Below are 22,425 nucleotides of genomic sequence, written 5' to 3'. Positions count from 1 at the left end.
TGAGTTTGTACCCCCTTTATTGGAAAACTAACCCATGCAGTTTCAGCTCTCTGTGTACTCACAGACACCTCTGGGAGCTTGTTTCCCAGGGCTGTGTGGAAATCACATTTCCAAGTGCCACATCAAAGCATGGGAGATGCAAATGGATGTATCCTGCTTTTCTCTGGCCCACCTGCCTTTGGCTGATGCATCCAGGGAAGGCTGGGACTTCAAGCTGCTTGAAGTATATCCAACAAGCACAATGCTGCACAAGGAGACACCAAAGTTCATTTGCAGACAGAATGAAGTACGTGCTTCTTTAGTTGCTTGTGTGATTTTTCTCTTGTGGCTACCCTGATATGTTCTTCTCTAGTAATTGCTTCACCAGAACAGGATTGGACCGTCCTTGTGTTTTCTTCTGTACCAGACCAATTAACTTATTTAGAATTTTTGGATTTCCTGCCTTTATCGCCATAACCTTTAAAGAAAAAAAAATGCAATGGACACCATTGTTACATGAAAACTGAATATCTTCACTCATTCCCAACCAAGGTATGAATATTTTTGTTCTTTGGCTTATTGTGATAAAAGACTACATTTTGGGATAAAGTATTATTTATAAAAACTGCCTTCAGCCTTGCAATAAGCTCCTGCTCTGCTCCCATGAGAGAACAGCAAGTCCCTACAGCATCAGGGCTTTACAACTAATAGAGAGAGCTCCTCTTATTGAAAGAGTCAGAAAATACTTTTGGATTTTACAGTGTCTGCAGCTTGAACAGCAACTTCCTGGAAAAAAGCCAGAGAAGTGAGATGGACTTTCCTTGCTAATAGGATCTACCATTTTACTGAATATAATGTCCTGTTATAACAGGTAATTTGAATCAAATCAAAATCTCTTTGATAATATTGGTGAGGTCCTTCAAGCACAGATGTAGGTGCTTTTTTTTTCCCCTTCAAGCAAGTACTCCTTTGCAATATGATGATTAATTAACTGGTCAAATACAACCTCCTATCAGACAGCCTTTGATGCACAATCACCTGCTATATTGCAAGGGCCATGTTTAAAAGCTGAAAGGATCAGAAATTTCACCTTTGGGCCTTCCTAAAGGAGATGCTACTGCTGAAAGACAAGCATCTGGCTACTGTTTGTGTGGTAGGGAAGGCATTCTCTACCTTGTCAAAGTTCCTGGGCAGAACACAATCGATGCAAAGAAACAGGATTACATATTTGCAGATGTTCAGGGAAAGGTTGCAAACATAGGAGCTATGCACTGTGCCAATACCAAATTCAGATGCAAATACTGCTTCTCATTACAGTATCTGAATTATTGTCAGTCTAAAATCTTCTCTGTTATGTTGCACAGTGGAAAGGACTCATTACTCTGGATCTGCTAGAAATTACCTATGTGGGGCAGAGTGCAGTACAGTCCTAGTCCTGCGCTGTCATAAAGTGCTCAGTGTTGGTATGAGCAGCTGTTTAGAAGCTATTTTGTTCTGCAAAAAGTTACTCTCAAAACACACTGAAATGGGAGTGTGGTTATGGATCTTCCAGCTCCTGCACTTCCCAGTCAGTTCTAATGTTCTCTCCCTCCCTGCCTGTGCTTTCATACCAGCCTGGAAACACAGCAGCACTTTTATCAGGCTCTGCAAATGAGTCAAGTTGGATGGAGGTCACGCCGACCTACTGCAAGCTCATTTTATCAAAAGCTCTTGCAGAGCTGTTAGCATCCCCCAATGAGATCTGGAGTGGGCGGTATTGTTCTCAAAAGATGTTAATGTTTTTTTCCAAATGGCAAATGGAGCTAGACATTGTTTATATTAGAAGTAGGCTATTCACTTCTGCTTTTACATTTTTGCTCCAGAGAACATATAAGCACTTGTTTTCATTTTGCTTTTTATAAAGCAGATTATATAGACTCTGTCAAGATCCCTTCCCACTCCTCCCCTTCGTGATCCACAAGAGGTTTTTCCCTTTTTTCCCAACTCAGACCTCGTTAGACTGAGCCACACTGGCTGCTGTGTGTCTTTCAAGGTGATGGGGAAGAGCCAATCATCCCCCACAGGGGAGCATTTGTGTTGCTGCCATAGCCCAGCAGAACAGCAGAGTGGGCAGCGGCTCTGGAGCTGCTGCTGCTGCCACAGGGCTCTGGCTCCTCCCCACCCCACAGCCACTGTCAGGCAGGAGAGCCAGCTCCTCTCTTTGGCAGTGGACAGAGACAGGGACATGGCAAAAAGTGAGATGCAAGCAGAATTTCTGCCTTGCCAGCTCTGATACTGTCTGTAATTCCATAACTAATATATGCCTTGCTAGCAGGTAACATAAGCTTCAGAACAGTTTAACAGTGTTGCCCCAATATCACAACAGATGACATAAAAATCAGTTATGTGGCTGGGTGGCAGGGTCAGGTTAATGGCAGTACAGTTGGAGAGGGACAGGGCCCTGCAGTTTTGCTTTCCTGCATTAAAGTTTTATGGGCTCTCAGAATGACTTAGCACATTAGCCAGACTGGTAATTTGTTTTGCAGATCATTTTGTGTAAGCTTCAGTTTCAAAAAACCCACTTAGTAAAATAAGAAAGAAGAAAAGCTTGATAATATCTTGGCAGCAGCTTTACTGCTATGGCTCTAGAGCTCAAATGCCATCAAAAGGAAAAAAAGAGAGGCTATTTTAACCCCCTTTCAGTGCCACAGACTGCCACAGTGCAGAAGGTTCCCAGCACCATCATAATCACCTCATTTTCATGTCCATCAATCACTGCCTGGCAGATCTGTTCAAGCTCTTTTTGATCCTGTAACAGTTCAAGTTTCTGTTCTTTAACAATTTCAAGGGGAGTCTTCCCTTCTCCCTTCCACAATTCTGCAAGCACCTGAAAATCACAATAAAAGCAGCAAAGGTCAGTTGCTTGACTTAGCAACATTGTTTACATGCAGTATTTCAGTTAGAGATCCAAGAAGCCCTATTTTTGCTAAGAGCGGATTGTCTAAACGTGAACAAGCCCAAGATTTAATCATGCGCCTCTCTGAAAGAGCTCTTGTACCTCCCTCCTTTTCTGCCTCCTGTACTGAGACAAAGCATTGCCACTTCCTGCACGAGTCCAGGTTAATGGTTGGCAGCAAGTGCTGTGCAGCCTCCACAGCCCCGGCCCTGCCCGCTCCCCCAGTGCTGGGGTCTCTCCAGAGGGGATGGCTGAGCACAACCCCCTGCTCATCTGGGCTGGCAAGCCCAGAGCTGCTGCTCCCTGGCTGGGAGAGGAGCCACCACAGCAGGGATGGCTGCAAGGCTGCTCCTCTGCCAGTACTCCTGCTCTTCTCACATCATTCAAAGAAGTGCCTGGGAGCAGCAAGGAAATGCATCTCCATGAGCAATGGCTCTGCCCGGGAACTGACGATTAGCTGACTATTGTACCAAGTCCAATCCCAGGTAACTCATCCCATTACCAGTCCTCGCCAGCAGGCTGTAATGAGGATATGTATGACAAAGCAGAAGAAAAATGGTGCCAAGCAGAATGAATGCAGCAGCTCCAGCCCACCTATGCATCATCTCCAAGTACTGGACTGCTGGGCAAACCCAGGCCTGTGGAATAATCAGTTGTTAATACTAGTGTTTTCTTACACTGCAGCAGGACTATTGCCCTCGAATACACTTGAGAGGAGAGAACATTTATAAAAAACCAATTTCCTTGGGCAGTCATTTTCTGTATTCCCTTTGCTTTTATTTCAGGGCTGTGGGAGGAGAGTAAGAAAACTCTTATTAAAGCAGCTCGTTGTGCTCTATCCTGAGCTGAAGATATAATTGTATGTTTGGGCTATTGCTGTGTCCCAATATGGAAATGCATGTCATGTCAAAATTTCAGCATTAAATATTCCCTGTAAGATGAAGAAGAGGTTCCAATGGGAAGGCAAGGAGAGGCATTCAAACTGCATGTTAAATAATTTGCAGTGCACCAAGAGAACTAAGGTAGAATGATGGACAGGGGATGGGATCTTAACTACCCCAGCAATTTGCTTCACATGACAAATTTGTGGGTACAAAAGACCTTTGGTTAAAGAGTTCTCTATTCACAGTAAGTATTCAAGAACTGTGCAATCATACAATTGCTGCAAAAGGATATTTGTTTGCCAGTGGCACTCTAAAGCTTTTTATGGGATCTTATCAACTCTTCTGGAGACCTTGTGAGAGGGTAATAACACACAGCTGTTTTGTGGCATCTACATCTTAATTTTTCCTTGAGAGAAGGCCAAAGGCAGATCACAATATTGAAGTTACTGATAGGCAGCCAGAGATACAATAGCTATAAGTAAAGCTTTCAGATCTTTACACTGAATAAATCAGTGCTGTATATGATGTCTTCTACAAGATCTTCCTTCTAGTGTGATATTTAAAAATCATCATGCCAGTACTACCTGGAATAACCCTAGAAATAAATTTATCATATCCAACAGAGATTCAGCCTGGCTGCAGCTGTTTGGCTTTCTTTGTGATTGTAGGATTTTTTTTGTTTTTTGTTTTTTTTGGGGGTTTTTTGTTTTTTTTTTTTTGTTGTTATTGTTGTTGTTGCACTCCATTGCTGCTCCTGGCAGCCCTTCTGCTTCTTCTCTGAGGGATGAAGCAGGAAGGTTTCTGTCCTGGAGGCCTCCCAAGGCAACCATACTGTATGTCACCTGTCAGAATAAGCCCTGTCCTTGCCAGGCACAGCACAACCTCTAGCAAAACACCCTGGACAGTCTAAAGTACTGCACAAATCAGAGTGGACAATGAATAAGCCTTTTCACTCTCCTGGAAAAAGGCAGATGAGATTTTTAGGACTGGTATGTATTCAGGCAGGATGCCATGGGCTGCAGGAATGGGAAATCTGCAACAAACAAAACCTATGCAGCCAACCATGGCAGAGTTACCCAGGAGCAACACGTACATCAGGCTGACTTAGATCAGGGGCAGGACAGCTTGACAGTCAGAGATCCAGCTCTGATTCCCTCTTATGCCTATGCCAAATATTTCCTGGCACTGAGGAAAGCTTGCCCATTAGAAACCTTGAAGGCACCAGATTTTCTCTGTGACAGCAGCATCATGTGTCCCTTCCCATTTGGTAACAAGCATCTCCACTTAGTAGAGCAACAATGTTATCAAGGCCCTCGCTTGTTTACAGGTATGTAGGAAAGCAGAAAGAGATTGGCCAAGACCTGTCAAAGATGCACTTTTAAAAAATGTGTTTCTCCACTTGGCAAGGAGTACAAATCTAAAGAAAGCAGTTTAAAAAACGATTTCAACTCATTTACACAAACTGCCTGCACTAGCACAGGAGGATCAAATTATGAAGTCTCCAGAGCCAAAACATGAATCTCAGGCCTCATTTCCATTACTGAAATCTCAGTAGCTTCTACTATTGATTCTTACCTGAGCGTGATTAGACTTTAATGATGTTCTGTGGTCTCCACCTATGCAGGCTTAGCAGCATTGGTCAAGATGAATTAATCAGGACTTATACGTCTGGCTGTCATGGGCATCATATCAAACATTTTGCAGCTGGTGACCGTGCCAGCTGACTGCTGTGCCTAAGAATGCTCCAGCTGGAAACCCTATCTGCAGTGACTTGCTGCCAAGGACAGGAGGAAAGCAGCAGGTAGCACCATTCCAGCAAGTCCTGTGGGCTCTTTCTCTCTCCTTTACAGTGACGGAAGCTGTCATGTCTGGTGGGTGTCCCTCAGCCTCTCAGAGAAGCGGGGGGCAGGTTGGGTCCAATCCTCCAGATGGTGTAATCGCAATTGTCAAAGCAGATGGTTCTGTTTAGATGTGGGTACTGTACTCATTTCCCTGCTATCCACTTTCAAGTAGGGGTGCCAAGCAGATCTGTTGAAGTTATTCCTATGTGGGTGACCTACGCAACTGCAGAAGCCAGCACAACCCAAGGTCTGCTCTGCTCCATGGCCTGCTGGGCATGGATCCCCCATGAACCAGTGACTAGGGTGTCCATATGGAGTTGCCCCAGGATGGCTGTTGGCAGCAGGGACAGATTTCCACTTCCCTGGCCCAGGAATCAGCCTCCTCCCATAGTGCCATAACTCACAGGCAGGTCTGTTACGCCAGACATAGACCTGCTGCCAGCCTGGCAACTTGAGGAGGAAGGCCCATGACAGGCACACTCCCTATCAGACTGGTTTCAGCCCTGGGTGAGCAGCACTGGACTCCTCACACTGTGGGCTTCAAAATGGGCTGTAGGCAACATGTATCCATCTGATCCAGGACATGCTCACCCACAGGCCCACGTGCCAGCAGAGCTGGAAGCAGCTCCAGGCATGCCAGCCTGGAACTGCTTTGGAGACCTCTGGAGCGAGATGCTATGTTTGATGGCAAGTTGGGCATGAGCTCTGTAATTACCTACATGGTAATTATGTGAGCACACAGTGCCCTTAGCTTAGCACTGCATCCTACCACACAATGCTCAGTGTGTACAGCCAGTGCTCACGGCTTTTATCTGCCTCTTTTACTGCCTTAGACAGCAGAGCCCAAACACAAAACCTTTTAAATAATTTAAGTGGTTAACAGCTTCCCGCAGCGAGCACATATGTGTACACGTCTGTGTGCTCACCCCATCGGACCCTTCCATCCTTTCCCACTGGATCGGTGTCTGCCACTGCAGATCATGCTCCCCTCACCAGGAGCTGCAATTCATCTGCTGGTGTGTATATATAGCTCTTTCTGCCCTCGGGCCATCCAGCGTCTCTGCCTACTGCTGAGAATTGTTATAAACATTTGTTACTCTTCTGACATCCAGGCAACCAAAATACTTTTCTAAATGTGGCAAGGTTTCTGCAGTTTGATAGCATCATCACTCGGTGAGGGCAAACTACTGTAACTTCTGGGTCCAGTTTCAGATCACTGAGGACAACATGCATGTTACAAGGAGTTGGTAATTAAACAACAATGCATTTCTGAAATTCTTGACACTTCACAACGTGTCAGAAATGCCTGGCAAACAAATATATCACAAAGCAGAAAACCCCATAGAAGAACATTAGTACCCTGTCCCTACCTCCGCAAAAGAGAGACTTCAGACTGGAGTTCTGAAGCCTCCTTTTCAAACACAGACACCAAACTGATGGGTGTGCCACAACCCCGCAGGCAAAGAGCTGCTCTGCATCCCAGTGCTCTTCCTATTAATACTTTATCTCCTTTTTGAAGCTTTTACTTTTCCAATACAAAATTTCCAAACACACATGCCTGAAGCCAGGCACTTAAATCCCTATTTATGATGCCTGTCTTATGCAGCTGGCTGTCCACAGACACAGATCAACTTAATTAAGAACCACAAGCATCTCCAAAAAAAGAAAACAAACCAGAAAGTTCATTCACAGTTCATTAACAGTTTCACTGATAAACACTGAAACAGTCACCTAATGCACTTAACTAGAGTATAATAATTAATCTGAAAAGACAAATCATTCCATATATATGAGCTTGCAACAATTAAGGTGAATTATGACTGATTATGGCCCATCACAAAAAAGCCTCTAAATTTTGTCTACAAATACAGCAGTACTGGTCCCATCATAACCAGTTCACAATTTTAGATATAAATCATCAAGAGCTGCTTTTTCAGACTGTCCTCTAGGCAAGATGAAAAAAAACCCGAAACCCCAGCTTTACTTGCTTGAGAGCTTCATGACAGCACTTGCTCAAAGTAGCAAGGATAAAAGAAAGGCCAGACCTCTGCCACCTTTTACTCAGGTACACCAATGCAGAACTCTTTTTGTGACTGCACTTGGATGAATTCTATCCTTTCCCATGTGCTAATGCTTGGGAACGTAGACTTTACTGTCCCTAGGAATCTAGTAACTGATACTCTCATCTTAACTGCAAGCCATGGATTAGCTCCCACTGACCTTTCACGCAGGCCTGACTGGAATAGTGAAATTGAGATCTACTGTCTGCTCTGTTCAGAAGCAGGATTTATTTGAGTTCAGTTCACATTGTTTAAATCTACTATTTAGCTTCTGCCCTCTTCTAAAAGTGAATATGCACATATGTCTCTATATAAAAACATAAGGCATTTGCTTCTATTGTATGTATATAGCATAGATACAGAAGTTGTCCTTTATCAACAGTGTAGATAATATCCCTTTAAAGCAACCATAGTACTGGTACACGATTATAAAATCGCTATGCAACTGAAATAAGCAGCCACAGATGCAGAGTACAGCAAAATCATAAAGGTACTTACCTGCTTTGCTGCTGTAGAAGAAATTTCTTTTTTTTCTAGAAGGTTCAAGAGGTCAGCCAGGAGAAAAGAACTGACTGGGCTAGGGAAAAAGTGGGCAGAAGTTACCTCAGAGAATAAGGTGCTGTAATGTATCTGTGCTACTGCTGCTTGCCTAAAGATCACACAGTTCAGTATGACAAGCTATTTTTTCTCATGTTCAGTACTAATTGGTAAGGCCTGACTATGCCTTATCATCATTACGCTCCAAAGACTGAACACTGACTGCTGCTCTTAACTACATGATCCTCTTGTCTGCCATTCAGCAGGACAGAACCAAGGCCTGTGCAAGACTGCCTGGAGTAACAAACTTCACAGGGAGCAACTAAAGCAGCTGCAAGCAATGGAGTGACATGGTACCAATCATGAGAAAAGGATCACTTTGTCTCACCACTGCAGCAATGAAGAAGACTGACCTTTCCTTTACTGTAAGGGCATGTTGTTTCAAGTAACTGAGCAGGTCCTTTAGAATCCAGCCGATCACCTTCTTTGGCTTCATTTGGGTCTGTTTTACCACACTTTCAAAGAATTCTGCTAGTCCGTCTTCATTCTGTTTATAAAAAATTAAATGTAGCAAAGGGATACTGGAGTGCAAACATGATTACAGAATCACAGAATTGTTAGGGTTGGAAGGGACCTCTGGAGATCACCCAGTCCAAACACCCTGCCAAGGCAGGGTCACCTGGAGCAGGTGACACAGGTTAGAGGTTACAATTAATTATACAATTACACTCAGCATATAAATGCTCAGTCCTAAAGTAAACTTCAGCTGTGAATTCATGCAAAGTCATGAGACTTTGGAGTAATTTTATTAACATAACAGCCAACAATCTTATGTCTAGAACAGGAATATACAGTTTATCTGTCAGCCTGTCTGTTTCAGTGGAACTTCCAACAAATGAGCTATCATTTTTCTCTTAATGCCTCCCTAAAATTAGCATTTGGATAGAAGCTTTCTCATCTTTGCAAGTGTTTTATGTATAATACTAGAAAATACAATGCTCTCACAGGCTGTCATGCTACCTTTTACCAAGAAGAGCCTTTTCCTGAAATTGTCTGCAACTACTTCACTCTTGATCTTGAAATCACTTTTATTTATTTTGGATTGAATGAGTAAGTTTAGCTTACATTTACCCTTCAGAGATACGGAAAGGTCATATGTAAGAAGCAGGGGTTTATTTTCCATTTTTTTTCTGAGAAGCTATGGTAAGCTTTTACACAACACACTAACAGCTCAGAAGATATGACAGTGGGAGATTCAATTTATAGCCTAAGTGAAATCTGAGATTGTTTTTAGAAGAACCAATACTGCACAGTCTGTTGAATGCTGTAGTGTTTGTCATCAAGGCACTGATGGACCTTTAAATGCAGCACAGAACTCATTAGGTTTACTGAAGGCTGAAGAGTTATGAAGTGGCAGTTCCTACCTTTTAAAGGAGGAATCCAAATCCAGCATGATGCTGGACTTCTGCAGTATGTGCCATAAACACACAGGACGACAAGCCAGCTCTCAGAAGTCAGGAGGTAACAGCTTAGAGATAGCCAAGGAGCTATTCTAAGTATACAGTCATCACAGCAAAAACATTTCACAAGCACATACTGACTGCAGCCAGATTTCTGAACTGTTATGAGTAAAAAGAGAGCAGGGTAACCACAAAAAGCCTGAGTTCTCCACTCACATCCCATCAGAACAGTCTCACTTGTCCTTGTTTTTAAAGGCCATTTACTGCCACAGCAATACAGAATTTTAGATTTTCCTTCTCCAAACTTTCACAACACAAACTTCCAAAAGTTCCAGATACATTTTCAATTGATAATAATGTATGGCTTTTGAGAAGACTGCAAACTACTGATCTCTGTTCTGTGAAACAAAATAAAATATACCTAGATTAATGTCAGTGCTGAGAAACTGGTGTGACAAAAATCAGACCCATCCCCTTCACCTTGAGACCATGACCAAAGAAACTAAGTTCTCAGCCTGGGAAACCACTGAGGTCTTTTGTGAACCAAGGTAAACCTTCTAACTCCCACTAGTTATCTATCTAATACACATTTACATAATTCTAGTCTTCTCCATTATTCTAATTTAACTAGCAGTTACTCTCTAATCAAATTATGCAAAACTAAGGCTAAATAGACTAGAGGAACAAATTTGACTTAAAAAAAACAGTAAAGGAATGACATGATTACCAAAGCACAGTAAACTTGATTAAGAACTGTGTGTGGTTAAGCAGAATTCCTAGAATGATGTATTGCCAAGTACAGTACTCTTTCTAATTCACCTCAGGGTTCAATAGCACAAACAAATACTCATTATTTACATAGCAGGTTCCTTTACACAGCAACGATTGTCCAATCTACGTAGGAAAAAGTGAGCATGTCTGAATGCTGGGTTCTTTACACATGCTGCAGAAGGTTTTACAAACATTCCAGGCAGAGTAGGTCTAGCTACAACATTATGCACAGGCAAATAATGTCTGCAGATGCCACATGTCTGAATGCAGCTACACGGCTCAGACGCAGCACATCCAGCACATGTACAGGCTACAGAGTGTATCCCTAGCAGTGGGCACATCCCAATTTCTGGATACTTACAGCCTGGCTGAAGTTACCGTTCTGATCCTGCTGCCAGACCTTTGAAAAATCAAGGACAAACATATGCAGCCTTCGCATTTTAATCAGATGATTTCCTGGCGGCAAGTGCAGAAAAACCCAGGAAAACTCAGGGAGACAGACTTACATATGCTACCAAGTCTCTGAACCCCATATTCACTACTTGTGCACGTAACCAGAAACTTTCCCCAAAATTCCCTTGCATTTCATTTTGCGGTTTTTAAAGAGACTGTCATTTTCTGTAGCCAAAGAGAAGAAAAACCCAGTAATGCTAGACTGAAATGACTATGGCAGAATGTCAAAACAGCAGAATGACTGACAGAAATGAAACATTTTCCTTGTTTTCTTGTCATATTAAAAAAATATAGAGATAACTTGATTAGCTTCAATTTCTAGATACTGCACTACTTGACTTCAATTTGGTTTACATTTTGGTAAACTTTCTTCCAAAATTCACTCCAACTACCAACACCCTCACAGACCTGTCCCTTGCGGCAAATCTGAGCTAAAAACTGCACGCTCCAACATGCTGGATTTACAGGAATGCTGACTGCCTGTTATCTCTTAATTCTGAATACTCTACTCTCAACTTCATTGAAAGGAAACCAGAAATCTGGAATAACAGCATCATGTTTGTAATCCAGGCCACTCCGTGCTCCCATTACACACCCAATATGCTGTAATTTATTCATGCGAGACTCACTGGCATGAAACCTGACATACCAACATTTCAATCAGATGCAAATTTTTTTCTTAAACATGGTTTAAAATTATGATTTCATAGCAGTGAGATGTAAAAAACTCTAGTGGTGTAATGATCTCAGGTACCTTTTAAACAAATTTAAAACAATACTTTATTTTACAGAATACCAGGGACATTGGGACTGTAATGCAAACTTTTAAAGACCAGTAATGTTTCCCAAAGAACTAAAGAAGAAAACTGCTTCAATGTTCACAAATAAAATTAATTTGCTGCTTTGTTATTCCAATTTTCACCATCACAGTTCCTACAATAACCAACCATGAGGTAACAACTGCTGCAAAAATGCTGCAGACTGTCAGGGGAAAAAAACCCAGAACATCCAGGAGAAAAGCAGACCAGTCAAAGAAAGTTCAAACTTTTTCCCAAAGCTTCTTCTAAAATGATTTGTATTCTAAAAGAAGCATAAATGCACCTGTGTACTAACATGTCTGAGAATGGAAGGGCATGAAACAAAATGGTCAAAACCTATTTCTCCAGCAACCCACTTCTGACTGTTTGAAGGAGTCACCAATATGATTGTCCACCGGGCAATCAGCCAAAGTGGAGCAGCCACTTTTATCTGAGTAAGCAGAGGACTAGTAGATGCACAGGAAGACTTGGAATTCACACGACAAAGGAAGTGATCAGACTGTTTTTTTCATGCTGTGCTGTGACAATCTATGTATTTCTGGTTGGACCTCCCTGGACCTCAGCATGCATTTTGAAAATGAAGCATTGCATTAACACCTTCATACATTAATGTCTGCGTTAATACACTAATGTCTATGCCAATATAGCTTACTTTTTTACTCAACAGATAGAAAGATGAAAATATTGTAATACCATGACTGGCAAAGTTGTCAGAGATCCTTCTTGACTGAATGTATTTGCCAGCTTACCAGTTTACAGAGCAAGGTAGAAATTGCATGAAGAAATTGAGTACCCAAATACCATGGAGTGCACATGGCTCAAAGAATTATGAGTAAGAATAATTCTGCATGAAGAAAAATCAGAAACATAATTTATTTCTGCAAGTTATATAAAACTGCCAAAAATGAAGCCATTTACACATAAGGCATTTCAGATATGAAGATATTAATAGGGTACTTCTTCCCTTTCATTACATCCTGTAATTAGGCAAAGGAGGAATCTCAGTTTCCCAACACCACAGTATGTACAGGCAGCTCCTGTGTATAAAGCTCTGGAAACAAGCTCAGGAGCTAGCCTGCATGCCAGAGTATGTGTGTTTAATTGCAACTTTGGCACAAAATGCTTTCTCTATCAAGTTGGTGCAGAACAGACTTTGCATTTTAGAGCCATTCCTCTACAACTGCCATTTATTTAATGAGCACTCCTGGGCACTCTAACCTGAAAGAATGCTCATTAGATGTGTGCATCTGGCCCTATCAGCAATCCTGTGCAGCCTCTGATGCAAGCTGAAAGCAGCGACGGACACAGCGCTTCCCGATGAATTAAGGTTAACGGGTGTCCCAGTGCACAGGCAAGTAGCTCTGGTGGGGAGTGTGCAGGCTGACATTCTAATGCACAATAAAAGGAGACCTGCAACAAAGAATGTGCTCGCTTCATGCATTCAAATGGATGCATTAGCTTATTACAAGCTGAATCCCAAATTTCCGCTTGGAACTCATTAATTGTCTTCCACGTCGCAAAAAGGAGAAGGGGAAAAGCAAAGGCAATAAAGGATATCAGAGAACAGCTGAAAGAAAGGGCAGTTGATGAGGCAAATATATAGGGCTAGTTGGCAGACATGACAGAAGCCACCCATACCAGCAACTTGATATGCACAAAACGTGGGCTGATGCCAAGTGAAAGGAGTGGGTGCCCTGGGTGTGGCTGCCATAAAGTTTATGTTCTAAAGAGGGTGCCATAGTTTGGACTTGTGACCATAGCAACGCCAACAACACACAGGTGTTTTGGCTACTGCTGAGCAACTTTCTCCACTCTGTCCCCCACAGCAAATAGACCAAGGATGAGCACAAAGCCAGGTGGGACAGTCTAACAGCCAACCCAAACTGGCTATATTCCCTGCCCTGCTCAACAAGGAAAACTGAGGGAAGGGCATTTTGGGGGATGTAGTCACTGTCATTGGCTGCAGACTGGCAGCACATCAGTCTACTTGTGGAGTGATGAGTGATTGTATTTGCATCATTTTTAGGTTTTCCCCTACTCCATTCCTTCACTTAGGTGTTTTTCTCAAACCACAAGCCTTACTTTTGCTTTTCCTAATCTCCTCTCTGTACTACTGGCTTGGAAAATGAACAAGCAGCTGTAGTACTTAGCAGCTGGAAGGACCAATGCACTACAGAGAGGAAGAAGTAGAAAAATTCAGAAAAAAAGGATGCAGGACCTATCCACCCTTTCTACTCTTACACTTAATATGTTAGAAATACGTGAAAAAATGCATGCATGAACAGGAATGCTGGCAGCAAAATCATATTTTGTAGCTTATACAATGAAATAGAAAGGTAAGAACTGCTGACACCTCTCAATACTGTGACTGCAGTCTTGTGACTTTGATGAGAATTATGACTCACCTGCCCACCACACAGTCTGCAACTCGCTAAAATGGCACAGCAGCACAAAAGCAGTTTTCCTAACAGCTTTCCTCAGAACACAGAATAATTTTCTTCCTCTGGAATCAGCCTCTGTACAAGTGTATTAAATTACAGACATACAAAGAAGCGATATGAGGTAGTTATCTGCACTGTTCTCCCTTCATTTATAGTCAAAGGAAAGGATGTCCTCCAGAGGACAATTTAAAGTACTTACAGTTCTGCTCTGAATCTCGCTCTGAAAAAGTCTTTTTCCTTCTGTCTCCACTAATGACAGTGGTAACCAAAGTGGGACATTCTCCTAGCTTAGCTGGGTATGTGAAATGTCTAATCAAGGATGAGTATACTAACTTCCTCCCCAGAGTTACCACTGGCAAAGAGAGATGACACTTTGCATTTAAGAAGCTCATAGTCCTCTAGAGTAATTCTGGGAGTTAGGAGATTTTGCTGTCACTTCCTTATTTATAACAGTATTTGCCACATTGTTTCCCTTCTCATCCCCTCTTCTGAACCTATCTCTGGTAAACTGCACTATGAGGTCAAAGTTGATACTGTGCAACCATTTGGTATATTTCCCTAAGAATAAATCTGGGGGGAAGGAGGGGAAGTGTTTCAAATAATGTGGAAGGTAGGTCAAGGAGCACATGAAGCTGAAAGATTTAGACTTTGGAATTTGATTCATGTTCATTAGATATGGTCAATGTGCCCAGCCTTGCAGCAGGCCCACAGCTGAAGAGCAGACACTTGCAGACAAGGGACAGTATCCAGAAGCTGTACATTTGTTGCAGTCAGTCGGGGTGCAGCAATGTCTAGACAGACAAGATCAATATTAAGTACCAGTTATCTGACTGCACTTTGCATGAGAAACACTTCTTGGCACACTGTGTGTGTTCATTTTTTCCACCATTCTATGTGTATGGCTTCATGGTACGAAGTATGCATTGGACAAACTTCCAAGTTAGAATGTTCATAAGGACTGACAGCTGGTTAATATGACATTTGTAAATCTTTTCAAGAATCATGTACCTTTGAAGTTTCTAGGTTTATTTTAGCACTTGGTCAATAGACCTACCAATAAGGTGAAGCTGTGTTCAGGAAGAATCCCATACTGTTCAACAAGCTTTTTCCTCTTCACACTGGGGAGGTCAGGAAGTCTCTCATGAATCCAATCAATATTTATCACTTGCTGATGGTTCATATTAGCTGGCAAAGATTTTGCATCGTACAGAATCAATGGGGGAAGGTTTGGCTCTGGCATGAACCTAGTAAAAAGGAAGAAAAACTCCTTTATAATTATTTTCACTCAGAAGCTGAGCAACAAGGAATAAAATTTGTATCACAAGTTTATACTTCCCTGAAAGCTTATACTTCCCTTTCAACTACACAAAATTTTGAAAATTAAAGACTTGGTATATCACTAGTAAGTAGAAAGAGATCAGGCCCCAAAAGCCTCTCTTTTTTTTCCTTCAGCAATTTTCCACCAATTGTTAGAGTTCATAATACAAAAGGGATAATTCAAACACTTCTGCACCAAAAATAACAATAAAAAGTCCCAATAGCACCAGTAAAAGATACGGAAACAGCCCACTCTTTTTTGGCACCAAGCATGAATTACAGACCTGGATAAAAATGGGAGTGGGCTGGCAGGGAAGAACTTGGATTGACAGCCGACTGCGAGGAGTGATCTGGGCAGGTTGTAACCTTTTCCAGCCAAACTTCAAAAATCTTGATGATATCTCATGCTGTGCTAAAAGCAAAGTTACTGTGCTCAGCAGGGTGCTATCACAGAACAAAAGGCTCCCTTAAAGAGAAGGCCAATTCAAATGACTCAAATAACTGTGATTGAAGCAGAAACTTCACTCTTACATGATCAAATGAGGGGTTCAAAACCACTAGAATAAAGGGCATTGAGCTACAATGATTTCGATTTAAAATCTGCCTAAACACAGATTTTAAGATTAAAGCATAATGTGCAGCACTAAGTTACAAAAAACCCTAAAAACATAGTTTACAGTTCAATACAGTTCATAATCTTAGTACTAGTAATAATCTTTATGGTCTTTTTTTTGAAATATCTTAGACTCATCAGTTTTGTCTAGGTTTTAATGAATCTTCTTTTGCATTTTTTCAAATTAGTCTTTTCAAATAAACCTCATGCCTGCCCCTCTCATAACAAGGAATTCACAAAATGATCACTGCTGCATTTCTACAAAAACAAACTAAAAAGCAGATTTAAATTCAAAGTTTGTGTGATGTTTTCAAAATTGTTGCTCTGCTGTACCAAGATCAGTGGTAGCATATAAGATCTGACAGGAACACAGAGCTGACAAAGCTAAGAGGCTTCGGAAGTTCTCCTGCTAGAAAGTGAACTCTGGGAGTAACAGAAAGCTCTCTCAGGGATGCAAAGCTAGGGAACTACTGGGAGGATTGGCACTACAATGGCCCCAAGGAGCTGTGCTGCTGCCTTACAGTGTTGCCCCAGAACTTGTTCCCAGCAGCACTGCTTTGCAAATAGGACTTTTGCTGCCTTCTCCCCTCAGCCTCCCAGTTAAATCCTTCCTGGGTGACTTTATGGTTCAGTGTTTGTCATCTCACAGTTGTAGAAGGCTAAGTACTTAGCAAGGTAACACCTTCATTAGGTCTACAAAGAACTTCAAGGTAGAAATCTGCCCATGGAATGCTGACGCCTTTCAATAGCGGCTAGGATTTTCAAAGTGTTTGTGATCTGTGATCACAGAATCTAAGCATGGAGAGGCAGGACCTGGTAGCTGAAAACTGCTTCCCTCTGTATTTACTTAAAGCAGGCACAATGCTGAACTCAGAAATTCTGATGTTTTGTGTCAGGCATTCTTAAGAATGCACTTATACTGGCCATACAGTAAACCTTCAACTTTCCCACTTTGAGCTGAAGTACTCCCAGCCTAGTCTTTGGGAAAGGTCCAGAGGTTTTACCAGAAATGAGACACAAATACAGATCTGAACTGCTCAGACTAGCACTGATTTTGATAGATCTCTGCCCCTTCCAGTGGAAGGTAAACTTCCAACACATACTCACTGTACTGACTAACTTTACATCCTTATTATATTGGCTACATTTCAGAAATTTAATAAATTCTCAGTTTGTGAAATGTTAGGTCTATGAAAAAAAATACCGATAATCCTGTTTTCCTTCTTTGTCTCTCATTGGTACTGTGCACCTAAAATAAAAAAAAAAAAACAAGATGTGGTAAGAGATACACCACAGAGTTAGTTTTATGGCAAAACCACAACCCAAAACCTCTGCCTCATGAAGATTAGGAGAGCCTCTTAAAACCACTTCAAAGACTTAAGTGCATGTAAGAGGCTTGACACTGCTTGATCCAAGACACAATCTGTTGTGAAAAAGCCTCAGTCTTAAATTACTCCCTAAGAGGAGACTTGTGAACATTAACTTTAGAAGACACAAGTTGAGCAACACGATATTACAGCTCCTGATCATGTCACTAGGTATATGTGGGCACTCAAAAGCAGCTATTCCTATGTTCCTCCAAAATAAAAACTCACCCAAGCTTGGAATCAAAAGCTCTTGTTTCATTCAAAATTGTCCCTCCATTTTCAAGTTCTTCAATTTGCCTCTGTATTTCATAGTCTGACAGTAATAAAAGAAAAGAGAGTAAGCTTGTTAGATTACACTATTAGCTTTAGTGCACTCCACTATTTCATTTTTCACTGCTACGCCATAATGGAAGACTTAGTTGTTTTAACCTTAATGAAATCAACAGCAGTAGTTATGGGCAGAATTATCAGTCACTGTCTGTCTCTCCAGCACTGCTTCTTCCTTTGTGTGTTTTCCTCATCTGCTTTCATTTCCTTTAAATGGAAACCATTTTCTCCCAGGCACTGCAGTCAAATCATATATTCCTGGTGACCCTGCAGTCACCCAGTTCAGTTTTCTTTTGGAGATGTAACAATCAGCTTTTTTTTTTTTCCTCATACCCAAGCTGCATCTGAGCTTCACACACATCACACACCATACTCAGTGGAAAGCAATCATCTCCACTGGAGGACATAAAACCACTGCTACCATATTTTAGTCTATGCTAGGCACTGAACCACCCGATTCATTCTTCTTATAGGCAGAGGTTTTACTGCAAAAAACCTGCAGACTAACATGCCTACTCTTCCCAGCGTATCCCATACTAAGATTTATTCTGTCAGGGAGCAGCAAGAGTGGGGCTGCTCCATAAAGAGGGATAAGCCAGGAGTGAAGGGTGACCAGAGCCCAGGCCACAGCCTCATGGTCTGAGGCAGTCCCACTAGTCTGAACAGTGTGAGCAGGGCAGGTGCTACCAACAGAGTCCTCTGACAGTGCCAGTGGAGGTGAGGGGATGAGCTGAGTCCAGGGCCCATTCAGGGAGCTCAGGGAGAAGCAGAAGGAGCTAAGTTCTAGGAACAAGACTACAGAACAGGTCCAAAGTCCTTCAGGAGACAGGACTGAAAACTGGCACACTGGTGACACAGCCATTTAGGCAAAGTCTGAAGGCCCCAGCCTGAGCCTAAATGAGACTCCTGTACCCACAGGCAAGGCATATGGAAGAGACACCCTTGTCAGAGATGCCAAGTTTGTCAGGCCTTTTAAGGCCAATTACTCCACTCAGAAGCCTGACATATTTCATCTCAGATCACATAAAATACCTACAATGCTCTTGTAATGAAGCAACCATAATTTACCTATTGCTTTTGCCAGAAATCGTATGCTATTGATATTCTTCACTTCAGTCCTCACTCCATAAGGCTCTCCAGGGTGATGCACAGAAACATTGGCATCCACTCTCAGCTGACCCTCTGAAAAAGGAAATTTTATTAACAGAACAGTCTGCCCTGTACACTGGAGTTAAAAACCTTGGCATGCATTAATAAACTGCATGTTATGTGCAAAGCAGACTTCTCTATGTTAATAGCAGTTAATAGCAGACTTCTCTATATTCAGAAAGGAGTAACAACCACTTAATCATAGCTTTCTGTATGTGATTCCATCTCAAGGGACTGCCTTGAATCATTCAAAACAGTTTTAAATCATTGCTCATAATTCTCTCAGAAAACTGCATGATGCAATGCAGCACAGATCCTCTATGCCATACAGTGAAAAGAGCTTCTGATTCACAGATCTTAAATAAAGGGCAGAATTAGACAAGCAAAGTGGTGGATTGTGAGCTTCCATTCCTCTCAAAGCAGCACAAAAATACCTTCTGGAATTACAATTTGATGGATATATACTACCCTAGCATGGAACACAAGAACTTAAGGTTATGTTGAACAGATTTACTAAGGTGTACTTGGAAATTTACAGCTCAAGGACAAAATGTGAGCAGCAGTGGATTTTTTTGTAATTTTCTTCCTCTCCTTCAGGAAATTGCAATCTTACCCCCCCCCCCAAAATGTCCCTGGCTGCCAAAAACTGTACAAAGTTTTATATAAAAGCATCTCATGCACTCTCAGTCCAAAATGGATCAATGTCCTTAAAAATTTTTAGTGACTCAACCACAAGGATATAATAATTGTATCTTTCTAAGTATTGTCCCTCTAAAGACATCTCTTCCGAGAAGAAAAGCCTTGCTACAGTTATCTGCTGCTGGGAATACACAAAAGGGAGAGGTTGTATTATATCCTGGAATGTTAAGAAACATTATTTTTCCCATATTACACATTGAGCATCTGCAGCCTTTCCATGTGTTTTATTTTAAATTCATTTTTTAAATTTTAAATACAGATAAAAAGAAACAAATGCCTACTGATTGGATACATTATAATATTATAGAATTATAAATGAGAGTGCAAAATGGCTCAGAGTTAAAACTGTGAAGATGCTACAGCTTCAGAATCCCTTCTGGTCAATAGATTTATATTGACTGATGAAGCCTTGGTACAATTTGTAAAAGCAGGCTGGATGACAGCACACTAATTTCCTCTGTCTTCACAGAGCCTTGCCAGACATGTAAATGAGACAAAGATGCTGAAATGACCCAACATCTTTTTCAAGGGAAGTGTTTTGCATGTGCTCCCTCTTTGGGGTAAGCCTTGTTCCAAACAAGGAATAGCCTTGTCGTGCCCTTGCTTCATTTGAGACGTGACCTGTTTCTACTTGGATGTAGGTATCGGTGTGACCAGACAATGAATTTAATCAGGCATAAGCAAAAGACCCAGGCTGCAAAAGTTCCTAAAAGAAAAAAACAAAAAACAAAAAACACACAAACAAACAAAAAAACCCCACAAACAAACAAAAAGCAAGCCAACCAACCAACCAACCAAACAAACAAACCAAAAAAGAGCTTTTTTCTTTAAGCCCAGCTTACTTTTCTTTCACTTTACAATGAAAGCATCTTTTCATCTGTTTGTTGCTAATGAAATAACATCTGATAAAACTGGGCACATGTCTTCACTGGACATGCAAAAGCCCCTAAAACCTTCACTTAGAAAGAAAAATAAAAACCCACATACTTTTATAGCTACCTTTCCTGGAAGAGAAATATTTCCAATACTGGGGTTCTCATATAAAGTCAGAAATCTCCCTGCAATAAAAGATACCACAATGCAATTCCAATGGCAATCTTAGGGCCAAATTCAGTAGTGAAAAATGATTGTATATATGTATGCCCACAAAGGCCCCTGAAGAAGCATCCAAACTGGCTGCTTAATACTGACAACTGTGCCTTATTTGACATGTGGGACACTTGTGTGAGAAAAGATTCAGAGAAAGAGATAATGCCCAGCTATTATTATTTCCCGCTACATTAAATTAAAGTTGCATCAGCAGCCAAAATTTATTCTATCCCATTTATTGTGTGACGCATAGACCACTCTGACTCAGTTTTCCAGGAGATATCCACTTGTATAATGGACTGAATTTGTTGCCAGACAGTGAGGCCAACTGTCACAGGCAAAAATATAGCTTACACTGTGAACACTAATAAGCAGCTGCTAATTGTGGATGTGTGTGAAGGGGATGAATGCCTGAAACCACTTTTAAATTCTTAAGCAGATGTCTGCTATATGCTACCTGTAACCATGTGCTGGTTGTAAATTTTGGTAACATTAGGACTGAGGAAAAAAGGCATGATCTGAATCTTACAATTAATGAGACAAAATCACCAGTGAGGAGGCTGAATGCAGGCTATGCTTCTGCACATCATCTATTGTGTAAATTGGGGCCTTAAAATTTCAGAAAGAGCTGGTGCCAGAAGCAATGTTTCCTGCAAGAGGAAGTGGTCTCAGAAAGACAGGTAATCTTGGCTAAAATTAACCCCAGCACTCATTTCTGTGCATGCTGTTGTTTACTCCATCTCATCCATGACACCAGCACAAGTTTACTGCCTACATCAATGTTATGACTAGCTGAGACCTGATGCTTAGGAGATGATCCATGCTCCCACTACTTTGTCCCTTCCATACCCTACAATTGACCCTTGCCACAGATCTTCTGTGCTGCAGTGCTGTGGCAAGCACGATAGAGAGATGGGGAGAAGCACCCCAAGAACTCTGGGGACGTTTCTTCCTGCCTAGCTTTATCCTGTAAAATTATTGTGTGAGGAAACATAACATCTAGAATGGCAAAGCTCTGCAGACAAGGCAGGCCGATAAGCATGGCAGACTTTAGGACAGACTCTGAGGATTGTAAAACAACAACTAGAAAGGGCAATGCATTGTAAGCAACCATAGAGCAACATAACTGGAAGCTGCAAAATTCCTACAAATGCAGAGAATTACAAGGGAACATGCTTTTCTCCCCTCAGTACCTGCCATGACTGCCTGGCTGCTCCCAAGCGTTTGCAGAATGAGCTGAAGCTCTCTGACTGCTGCAGCTGCTTCTTCCCCACAGCACATATCAGGCTCCATGACAACCTCCATGAGACCAACTCCTACCAGGAAAAGAGACAGGAGATTTTTAACAACAGCTTTTGATCTTGGCATATGAGAGTGCAACTGGCTAACACATAAAAGAACTTGGACTTCTTTAAAAAATATATAAAAACCACATAAACCTCCATGTATTATTTAGGACCTGTCACAATGGGCCCAGCTGCAGATGGCTAGAAAAACTTTTCGTGCTATTTTTTTAAAGTAACTGACAACTGCAGACAACCCCTCCCTTCGATGACATGCAGATCAGGAGGACCCATTCCTCTAGAAGGACTCTCATTTAAAGCCAGTTGGGTTCCAGATGCAAGTTTATTTATCTTAAACTAATTCTGGAGCAGGCAGAACTGTAAACAGATGCAGTCTAGTTT

General features: G+C 41.6%; 1 protein-coding gene across 1 annotated transcript in view; it reads right to left on the bottom strand.

Annotated features, from left to right (window-relative positions):
* The window catches only part of GATB (glutamyl-tRNA amidotransferase subunit B), a 42,418-nt gene continuing 19,993 nt past the window's right edge, over nt 1-22,425 (bottom strand). Inside the window, exons 5-13 of the mRNA XM_084204055.1 lie at nt 21,934-22,056; nt 18,872-18,985; nt 17,705-17,789; nt 17,314-17,358; nt 15,234-15,423; nt 8,650-8,783; nt 8,198-8,276; nt 2,711-2,845; nt 1-457 (exon numbers count right to left, since the gene is read on the bottom strand). Of these exons, the coding sequence (XP_084060181.1) occupies nt 329-457; nt 2,711-2,845; nt 8,198-8,276; nt 8,650-8,783; nt 15,234-15,423; nt 17,314-17,358; nt 17,705-17,789; nt 18,872-18,985; nt 21,934-22,056 (1,034 nt within the window). The 3' untranslated portion in view covers nt 1-328. The remainder of the gene's footprint in view (nt 458-2,710; nt 2,846-8,197; nt 8,277-8,649; nt 8,784-15,233; nt 15,424-17,313; nt 17,359-17,704; nt 17,790-18,871; nt 18,986-21,933; nt 22,057-22,425) is intronic.

This window comes from Fringilla coelebs (genome assembly GCF_963513975.1).
Source record: "Fringilla coelebs genome assembly, chromosome: 4".
Classification (NCBI taxonomy): domain Eukaryota; kingdom Metazoa; phylum Chordata; class Aves; order Passeriformes; family Fringillidae; genus Fringilla; species Fringilla coelebs.
The sequence above is the reverse complement of the archived record's forward strand: the minus strand, read 5'-3'. Positions and strand labels throughout refer to the sequence as shown.